This window comes from Corylus avellana, chromosome 6, assembly GCF_965113065.1.
Source record: "Corylus avellana chromosome 6, dhCorAvel1.hap1.2, whole genome shotgun sequence".
In the NCBI taxonomy this organism is placed as follows: Eukaryota; Viridiplantae; Streptophyta; class Magnoliopsida; order Fagales; family Betulaceae; genus Corylus; species Corylus avellana.
The window spans coordinates 7,749,561-7,760,668 of record NC_142495.1 but is presented as its reverse complement, the minus strand read 5'-3'; the positions used below and the strand labels follow the sequence as shown (position 1 = coordinate 7,760,668).

Below are 11,108 nucleotides of genomic sequence, written 5' to 3'. Positions count from 1 at the left end.
AGTCGACTCTAATACTTAAGTATTAGCGTCCACTTTTAGTGGACGCTATTGGGCATCAATTTTATTTTTTTATTTTTATTTTTCTACCTACTCTTTAGCGTCCACAAAGTCGACCATAATACTTAAGTATTAGAGTCCACTTTAAGTGGACACTATTGGGCATCAATTTTATTTTTTTTATTTTTATTTTTATTTTTCTACCAACTCTTTAGCGTCCACAAAGTCGACCATAATACTTAACTATTAGGAGCGACTTTCAAAGTCGACCCTAATACTTAAGTTTTAGTGTCTACTTTTAGTGGACGCTATTGGGCATCAATTTTTTTTTTAATTTTTTTTTTTTACCTACTCCTTAGGGTCCACAAAGTCGACCATAATACTTAACTATTAGGAGGCGACTTTCAGAGTGGATGCTATTGATCTTTTATTTGATTTTTTTTAATTTTTTTTAATTTTTTAATTTTTTTTTTTTGTTGCCATCTTTTAGCGTCCACTTATTGCTCCACTATCAGCGTCGACATTTTGTCGAAGCTAAAAGTGTTTTTTTGGACACTTATATTTCTCCCGCCTCTTGAATAATTCCCGCGTGCATATTAAGGTCGAGTTATTAGCGTCAACTATAAAGTGGACGCTAATATTCATCTTTTCGGTCGCCTATTAGCGTCCACTTAGATGTGGACGCCAATACTTAACTATTAGGGGCGACTTTTCAATAGTTGAGTATCATGGGCGCCCTTATGAGTAAATTTCTTGTAATGAAAAGGTGTGATCTCCAACCTCAAATTTCAACTTTCGTCTTAAGTTATCAGCATAGCTTTGCAGTCAACTCTAGGCCACTGCCATCCTCTGCTTGATAAGAACTATTTTATCTCGGGTATCTTGGATCATTTCCAGTCGCAAAAATTGTTTATCACTGACATTATTCTAATAAAGAGGCGACTCATACATTCGTCCGTAAAGTGCTTCATAGGGCTAGGACTCGCAGCATTTGCATGCACATGGTAGTCACTAGGGCTTGCAGCATCGGATCATAGTAGTGATATTGACCTTGGTTTTGTTTGGTTTAGTTTTTGTATCAGCAACAACATTAAAAGGGGGAAATGCATGAATTAAAAAGGCATATGAGAGAGAAGCGTTTTTTAGTGATTAAAATAAAAGATAGGGGAGCTATAGTGCCACCTGATATATAGGGTGGCATTGTAGCTGAATGGTAGTTCAGGGGATATACAAGGAAGCAATGAAGGGAGATTTTGAGGAGTTTTCTCTAAATTTAGGGAAACAAAAAAAGCTTTAGATAACGTATTAGAAATTCTATTACTTCTTAGGCTTGATTCAATATGCTCTTAAATTTGGCAAAACCGAAAATAAGGTGAAAGTAAATATTTGTTCTTTAAAAAATCACTGAATTTTAAGTTCGTATTTTTGAAATTTCAATGATCAAATTGGTCATTATATTTTTTTTAAGGGGTTAAATACCTTAACTTTTTATTTTTTTTTTATTTTTTGCCTCATATGGTTTACTTTTTATCACAAGAGGTACTTATAGTTTGCCTAAAGACGAAGATAATACCTTTGTTTAAATTTCGTCTAAAATTTAACGGAACGTCACGTCAGCACTAATAACAAATTGACACGTGTTCATATAATTAATTAATTAATTTTTTAAATTAAAAACATTAAAAAATTATATTTAATTAAATTTTTAAAAAATAGAAAAAAGTTTGGGGTGGCTGTAGACCGTAGCCCCAAATTTTATTTTATTTTATATTTTAAATTTAATTAAATATAAATTTTTAATGTTTTTATTTTTAAAAATTATTATTTTTATTAATTATATGGAATTAGGGCTGTTAAGTGAGCGAAGCGTCTCGCGAGCAAGCTCGGGCTCAGCTCGCATAAGATCGACTCGTGCTCGACTCGAATATTATATGAAGCACTTCGTGAACAAAAATCCTAGTTCGAATATTAAACGAAACAAGCTCGGCTCGACTCGGCTAACTCGTGAGCAGCTCGTGAGCTCGGCTCGTATAAGGCTCGCCTCGCTTATTAAGCTCGGCTCATATATTTTTTATTAAGTAACAAATAACAATATATAATCAACATTACTTATTTACTCAATAATAACAAATATATTATATACCTTTGTTTTTTTTTTTGTTATTTATGTATATGTGTGTATATATATTATATATATAATATATGTATATATTAATATAAAAACATATAAGAAATATATATATGATATTGTCATTAATCATTTTATCATATGATATAATCATATAGTACAACCGCACAAGTTATTGTGTCATTTAATACAAATATTATAATTAGATAGTTTATACTTTGGAAATTGGAATCGTATATATCACATAATCATTAATCATTATATAATCATATGGTATATCTGCATAAGTTATTGTGTTATTTAATCAATACATTATAATTATATACTTTATTCTTATAAAACATATATGATGTATCACATGATCTTAGATCTAAGATAATATTAATATTAATTGTGAGATAATATGATCATAAAATTTAAGTATGAGTATACGACCATTAGATCATATGAATTTATTACTTAGAGTTTGAGTATTTCGGTTTTCTTGCTTCTGTTTTGTAATAAGGCTTAGCCACTCGATCTGCCTACTTGGATGTGAACTGAAGTACTGAACTTTGATCCAGATCTTTTAGGTCGTAGATGTGAATTTTAGTCCAAACCTTCGAGTTGTGGACATGAATTTCATCCTGACTTTTGGGTTGAAGAGGAATTTGCGCTACCTATGCATTGGATTGCGTCTGTCTTATGTTTGTTTAATGTTCTTTAACATTTTAGTTGATTTTGTATGGATGATTGTGATGTTGGGATTAATCTATTATATTTGTTTAATGTTCTTTAGCATTTTAGTTGATTTTGTTAGTTTTAATTGTAAGGTTGACATTAATCTGATATGTTTGTTTAATATTCTTTAGTATTTTAAGGTGCAAATTATTCTGGATGATTTTTATAATCTAATACATCTAAATTATAAATAAACAAAAAAAAAAAAAAAAAAAAAAAAGTCGAGCTCGAGCAAAATAGTCGGGCTCGAGTCGAGCTCGAGCCTGACTCCAACATAAACGAGCCGAGCCTGGACAGCCAAAGCTCGCCCAAGCTCGGCTCGTTTACAGCCCTATATGGAATACATGTCAATTTGTTATTAATGCTAACGTGGCGTTTCGTAAAATTTTGGACAGAATTTAGACGGAAGTACCATCTCCGTCTTCAAGCAAACTAGAGGTACCTCATGTGATAAGAAGTAAACTCTAGAGGACAAAAAATAAATAAATTAAACCTATGGGGAATAAGGTATTTAACCCTTCGGTCTTCTTCCTACATAGTGTCAATTGAAGTAATAAAATTGATGCCACCTATTTTTTTTAAATGCAGCATAATTACAAATTAAAAGGCCTAGTTAGCAAAATAAAGCACTAAAAAATGGACCAAAAACTAGAAAGAAAAACGAAAAATACTAAAGAACAGAAAATAAATGAAAAAAGCATAACACCACAAAAAAAAAAAAAAAAAAAAAAAAAAAACACTTCAACTAAACCCTTTGTAGAGCGCGACTACTATTTCCATTGCCAGGCCAGTTTTCTCAGAAACCTCAAAAGAAGGAGACAGAGACTGCGACCTCCAAAGGTTTGTAGGGCTTTAAGAGGAAGCAACCACACCATGTACCGAACCGCAGCTTCACGTCTCAGGTCTCTCAAGGTCAGTATCCACTGCCAATCTCTGTCCCCTCTCAAAACCCTAACTTTCCGTTTGGTTCCCTAGAAAATGTCGGAGGGGAAAAAAGGTTAATGGTAATACTGAATCACTGATACAGCTTCTGAATCCTAGTCACATGAACCTAGACTAGAACGTCATGAAGTAAGAAGATTGATAAACTATATATATATATATATATATATATTTTTATTTTTTAATACGTCGACTTTTTCTCGGTTAGATCTGATTTTGGTGTGTTGGGTTATTGAGATTATGATTGTTTTGGTGATTGGATATGATTTATGTTCTTTTAGTTAATGTTTTTATATTGGATGGAGAGCATAGTAAGCGATTTGGTTTTGTTTTGTGTAGGCTGCGAAGCTATAGGATTGTATTGTCTTTGAGGGATTAAAAAGAAAAATGTGTTACAATGTTCATTTACTCTCTGTTTGGTTTCTGGAAAAGAAAGGGATAGAAAGGAAATGAAATTGCGGGCCTCACTTTCCATGTTGATTTCTTGTTTTCAGGGATTTTTGTGAGCAAAACCATTCAGCTCAAGTGTTTTCTTTTTCCACATGAGTTTTTGAGTCTTAATAACGTAGAAAAGTTTTAAAATTCAAAATTGAAATACTTTGTATATTTAATCCAACAAGTTTTGTTTTATCATCTATCAAAATAGGAAATTTACTGGTAGAAAATTCTTTGGTGCCTGGTATTCTACATTTATGGCTTACTAATTAGTAATGTGTCATCCTGCTAACGAAACTGCTTGAGTAGGGTCGTGTGGGAACTTTGGGGGCCACCAGGTTTGCGACATCAAGTGCAGTTGCTGCAAAACCATCATCAGGGGGTTTCTTTAGCTGGTTGACAGGGGAACGGACTAGTACTCTACCTCCTCTGGAGATCCCACTTGCAGGCGTTACCCTCCCTCCTCCACTACCTGATTATGTTGAACCAAGTAAAACTAAAATTACAACTCTACCTAATGGTGTCAAAATTGCATCGGAAACGTCAGCGGTACGGAACAAAGTGTTGCAACTTTTGTATTCCATGATTTTACTCCATCCTAGTTTTAAAGTTCAGCACTTGGTGTTTTCATTGTTTGTAATCCTGATCAAGGTTTGGCTGGTTGGTCTTAAACAGAATCCTGCAGCATCCATAGGGTTGTATCTGGATTGTGGTTCCATTTATGAGACACCAGAGTCATTTGGGGCTTCACATTTGCTAGAGCGGATGGCCTTCAAGAGCACAACAAACCGGAGCCACTTGCGCATCGTGAGAGAAGTGGAAGCAATTGGTGGTAACATAGGAGCCTCAGCCAGTCGGGAGCAAATGGGGTACACTTTTGATGCTCTGAAAACTTATGTTCCTCAAATGGTGGAATTGCTTGTTGACTCTGTGAGGAACCCTGCCTTCTTGGATTGGGAACTCAATGAAGAGGTAATATTTGTTATGTACTCATTATTCAGTCATATTGGTCATTGGACATATATGAGTATAAAAATATTAGTATAAAGAACCCACAGTGTGTACTAGCCTTTGTGGCCTAGTGGTACATCTCCCTTTTATACCTGTAGGGGAAGGATGGCATTTTGAGGGTTGGAGAGGGGTATGCCACTTCCTTAGCCTCTATTACCAGTGATAAAAAATAAATAAAATGTAACATATAAGGGCCTCTATTTTTTGTGTTTCCTTTCAGGATTTTCCTTTTCCATTTTATGTTGTATATATGCTAGTATTGCCCAAGTGGCATATTGTTGCATAATTACTTTTGTGATTGCTTGAAACCAGTTTGGACACTTGAGATGGTAAATCCTATTGATTAAAAGATTATGTGAAGACATTCTTTATTGCGCTCTTTTTACTGTCAGCTTTGTTCTGAAGTTATGTACATTTTTTCAAACATTCACATGATAGATCAGAAACACAGATACGTGTCTAGATTTGGAGCTTAAATATGTGATACCCTATGTAGTTTCAGTGTCCATTGATCGTAGCCAATCCTCTTGTCTATTTTCCTAATAGTTGAGTACACCAAATGTTCTGATCTTAGTACACTATATCTTGATGCAGCTGCAAAAGGTGAAAGCAGAGCTCGGAGAACTTTCTAACAACCCTCAAGGGTTACTATTGGAGGCCATTCTGTCTGCCGGCTATTCTGGTGCATTGGCAAATCCTCTTTTGGCTCCTGAAGCTTCGCTGAACAGATTGGATAGTACACTTTTGAAGGAATTTGTTGCTGTAAGACCAAGATACTCTCTGAATAGTGCATGTGCACTTATTTATCATCGAATATAGAATTTTGACAATTCTTGGTTGACTTTATATTGTTTTGACTATTTTTCTTTATCTTTTATCTTCTTTCTATATTTATGCTTATGCTTACTGAATGGTGTTTGATGCCATTATTTCAGGAGAATTATACTGCTCCTCGGATGGTTCTTGCAGCATCTGGGGTTGAGCATGAGGAGCTTCTGTCCGTTGCAGAACCACTTCTCTCTGACTTACCGAGCACACGCCCTTCTGAAGAGCCAAAATCTGTATACGTTGGAGGGGAATATCGTCGTCAAGCTGATACAGGGGTGTGTATCAGTAATCATCCCCTCTCCTTTCTCCCCTCTTTTGTCTTACCATATCTCTTCATGGGTTGATTACCCACCTAAAAAAATAAGTTTCTGTTTATTGGGTTGTTACTTATCTCATTGACTCCTTGCAAGACCAGAACACACATATTGCTCTTGCTTTTGAAGTTCCTGGCGGCTGGCGTAAAGAGAAAGAAGCTGTTCTTGTGACTGTTCTTCAGGTGAGCATCTTAATGACATTGTGTTTGGGATCATCTTTTCTCCTTATGTTCCAGTGTTTGAAATGCTATAGGATAACTGGCTTGTCATTTTACATCATAACCTGAGTCCCCTTACCTCCATCCCAATAGAAATGTCATTGTTAAATGGCTGTGAATTAACAACTATGAGTTCTGCAGATGCTTATGGGAGGAGGTGGTTCGTTCTCTGCAGGGGGCCCTGGAAAAGGGATGCACTCTCGGCTATGTAAGTTTTACCAAGCTCTTCTGGGTTAATTTAGCTTTATATCTGGTTTTATTTTGGTTGTCGTTGCTTCTATTTATTTTAGGAAAAAATGCAAAATCAATCCCTATGATTTACTTGATTTGCAATTAACTCCATGTGGTATCAAAATAAACTCAAAGGTCCATGAGTTATGTCAAAAAAACAATTTAGTCCCTACAATCAAATTCCATTCACAGACTTAACAGATTCTGATAGTGTGAAACGTTAAAGGCAATAAAGTTGACACTTGTCCTATTTAAGTCAATGTCACACTAACGAAATTTGTTAAATTAATGGACGGCATTTATCTGTGGGGACTAAATTATTTTTTTGGCATATCTCAAGAACCTCTGAGTTCATTTCAATACTGTAAATCAACCAAGTGGTCTAATTTTGCATTTTTCCCTTTATTTTATTATTGTTTTTCCTTGTTCTGGCCATCTTTCTGTTTAACTCTTCGTTCCTTGCTGACTTTAACCAGTTTTTTATGTGAATATAGTCACAAATTTTCTGGCATCTAAACTTTGTGTCTTTGAACACAGATCTCCATGTCTTGAATGAGTACCAGCAGATCCAATCCTTTTCTGCATTCAACAACATCTTCAATGAAACTGGATTGTTTGGCATTTATGCTAGCACTGTAAGGCACAAACTACTAAATTTCCCGTAATTGTGATACATATTTGTTGGATATATACAATCAGTGTAGGGGTCTGTGCATGTGGGCGTGCTTCTGTATCTATAGGACAATTTCCAAACATCAATCACCAAATGTCAATAATAGTGACGTAAGATAAGCTAAAGTTATCTAATGAAGTTGGCTTTGATGGCCATCTGATTATTTATCTTAATTTAAGGTCCTTAAATAGTGTTGGTGGGGGATTTTGCTTGAGGATGTTAGAAATGATTCTTGTCTACTGGTTGTCCATATTATGCTCTTAACATGAATTTTATGAAAGGGTGGCTAGGAAAAATCTAAAGATACAAGCTGGTTTTAAAGAATTTTAGTAGAATGTAGCCTTGTGCAAGAGGATGGCTTTTATTAATACATACTAATGGAATGAAAATTTGTTGATAATTTGCTGATTGGGAATAACTTAATAATTCCCAAAATATTTTATTAGTCTACTTTTGCAAGGCACACTCGTATAAATGGGTTATAATGAAAAAGAAAATGTCATTATGCTATAAATGCAAGACGTCTTTTTTATTTTTTATATTACATAAATTATTCATATGGATGGGCTATGTGCAAAATTTACTTTTTCCTTTCTGTTTGGCTAGATAATGTGTTATATAGTATTTAATTCTTTGTATCTTCTGAATTCTAAGACAAAGTTTGGATACTGTCTAGACTTGCTGTCATGATTTAATTTCTTTTGGACTAGGTCTGTAAACTTCTTATTGTCACCATTTAGTTTTCTTTACTAAGCTTGAGGGTCTTCGATTTGTTGACATAGGGCCCTGAATTTGCGTCAAAAGTAGTTGATATAGCAGCAGAAGAATTAATCTCAATTGCAACACCTGGACAAGGTTTGATTTGCATCACAGTCTCATCCTGTGTGGTATCTTAGTGAGATTCCTGATACTGAGTCCTTTATATTGTCTTTGATTTTCTATCTTCTCTTTTTCTGCCTATGTGGCAGTCACTGAGTTGCAGCTTAATCGTGCCAAAGAGGCCACAAAATCTGCTGTCCTGATGAATCTGGAATCTAGGGTACTCTCTTCCTCAATATATATATATAATTTCTGTTGGTGATTGATGTTATGTCGTGGCATTCTGTCTGCATTATTCATGTGCTTCTCTTATGCTCAAGTTTTTTCTTTTCGTTGATTGCGTTGTTTGGTGCTTGTTTGTTTTTTACGGGCTCATGATTGTTGTGCTGTGCAGATGATTGTCTCAGAGGATATAGGTAGGCAGATTTTGACTTATGGAAAGAGGTATGTCATTCTCTATGCATTCATGCACAAACAGTTTCCCTTTATATTCTTCTTTCTTTTCATATCTATGCTTTCAGGATATAAGAAGCATGTGAAATATTAAGAAAACTTAAAATCATAGCTAGTATTACATCATGTAATTTTTTTTGGGGGAAATAAATGTTGCAACAGTGTAAAGACAAATGAAGGAAACAGGATGCGTCTTTAAAGTTTTGCATTTTTAAAATATTACCATATTTCTAGTGGCATTCTGAACAATAGCGATAGTTGTTTCCAAAGAGCAAAATACAGCCATTCTCTGTGCTATATTGGTGATCTTGCCATCTCAAAATGATTGTAGAATTAGTCTTTATAGTAGGGTTTTTGACCTTTGCAGGTTGCCTGTGGAGCATTTCTTAAAGGCTGTCGAAGAAATCACTTTGAAGGATATTACTAACATTTCACAGAAGATCATTTCCTCACCTCTAACAATGGCATCATATGGGGATGGTAATCTTTTATTCTGTCTAAAATTATCTGATCTCGTTTTTCTGGCATTGGTTAATAAGAAAGTTTCCCTTTTGTGCAGTTATTAATGTCCCCAGCTACGGATCCGTTTGCAGCAAGTTTCAAGCAAAGTGAGTTCCCTCTTCATTTCAAGCACTTTTTGAATAAAGGTTTGAAGAAGAGATTTTTGGTGAATGTTACAATGTAACACTTCAAGTTAATGTCATTTCAGCATGTTGTTGTTTATGACATAATAATAACATGCGGCATCATTGTTTGTTGTTCGTGCCTATAATGCAAACAAGATAACTAGTTATGTAATAAATTATATCAAATTAGGGTTTTACAAATTCAAACAAGAGAAACCATACTTCAGAGCTCCGAGGTTTGATGTCATCAGAAAATTAGAGTTGTCCAAAAGTATGTGTTATGCTATAGGTTGGGTTTATTTCATCGATTTATTCAAGGCAGCAAATTATTATTAAACAAAGATTCAAGTTGATATTTGTTTCAAAGTGAAACGTTTTTAGGTGTTTGATGTGATCGGAATATATTGATGAATAGAAGATGTTTTTTTAGACATTTTCCGTTCGACATAAAGGGATGAAGGAAATTTCAGAATATGGTTCACATGTTACCCCAATTTCTCGAGTTGATTTCCTTTCCCCCCCCCCCCCCCCCCCCCCCGCCCTTTCCCCTCTCGAGTTGTCCTTACTCACAAGGCCTGGAAGGCTTGGAATGATCAGATTGGGCATGTAAGTGAGGGATGGGTGTGAGATGAAGGGTAAAGGTATCCTTTGATGGTACTTTTGAAAAGTTTTTTTTTTTTTTTATTTTTTTATTTTTAATTATTTATTTAAGTGTTTTGATATGATATAAATGTGAGGTTTATGTGGATTCACATTTGAGAAAATATTGTGGGCTTTACTAAAGAAAATTGTTTGGTTGTATTTTTTAACATGTTTATTTTGAGAAAGCACAATTAAGTGTAAAGATGACTTTAATTATACATAAAAAAATAAAAATTCTAAAAGAAGAGTGCCCTTTTGCCCACTTTAAGAGGAGAGTGGTGGTTGTGTGGCCACTTTTAACCTGTTGTGGTGGCTGTGTGGCCACGTCTGACTTGTTGAGGGTGGTTGTGCGATTACCTTTGTTTGACAATTGTGGTTGCACGACCAGCTCTCTTCCATTAGAGGTGGCTGTGCGGCTACTTTATAAACTTTTTATTTTTATTTTTTTAAATCTTTTTCAAGCAGCAATTCACTAAAGCTGAAAAATTAAGCAATTAAGCATGTTTCAAAATATTGTCATAAGAATGAGTGAAGTTTTCTAAATAGTGTTTTATATTTTAAATTATTAAAAAAGTATGTTTTAAATTTTAAAATTAAGAAAGTGTTTTCAAAATGGCTACCAAACAAGGCTGAAGTTGCTCCATTACTAGCTTCCATCAGCATCAATGCTATGGATGAGGAGGAGCTTGGGCTGATATTTGATTGTTGGCCTTAGAAGTCTAAGAGCTTGTTTAAAATTGTATTTAAAAAATAGAGTTTTTAAGTCAAAAAAGAGCTTTTGAGCAAAAACTTCATTTTTAAACTCTTGTCAAAAGTGTGTTTTTGTCATTTTTTTTTTAGGTTTTTTGAACACTTAAAAGCCCTTTTAATGTATTTACCAATCGAGCATTTTTTTTTAAACTAACATTTTGAGTGTTAAAAATACTTTTAGATTTCTCAAACATAATCACAAACATGCTCTAATTGTGCATGAAAATGTCACCGAGGTTCGTGGTGGTGGACTTGAGAGTTGAGGCCCATGTTGGAGGTGGTGTATAGCATCAATCCTGTCACTGAGGTTGGTGGTTTGCC

The 11,108-nt window shown here is 34.5% G+C and overlaps 1 protein-coding gene across 1 annotated transcript; it reads left to right on the top strand.

Annotated features, from left to right (window-relative positions):
- Positions 1–3,586: 3,586 nt before the first annotated feature.
- LOC132187518 (Insulinase (Peptidase family M16) protein) lies at positions 3,587–9,707 on the top strand. Its single transcript, XM_059601857.2, has 13 exons — positions 3,587–3,757; positions 4,532–4,771; positions 4,898–5,194; positions 5,828–5,995; positions 6,169–6,336; positions 6,477–6,557; positions 6,735–6,801; positions 7,362–7,459; positions 8,280–8,352; positions 8,466–8,536; positions 8,711–8,760; positions 9,137–9,249; positions 9,329–9,707. Exons 1-13 carry the CDS (start codon positions 3,719–3,721, stop codon positions 9,379–9,381), a joined length of 1,518 nt encoding a protein of 505 aa, XP_059457840.2. The 5' UTR covers positions 3,587–3,718; the 3' UTR covers positions 9,382–9,707.
- Positions 9,708–11,108: the final 1,401 nt, after the last annotated feature.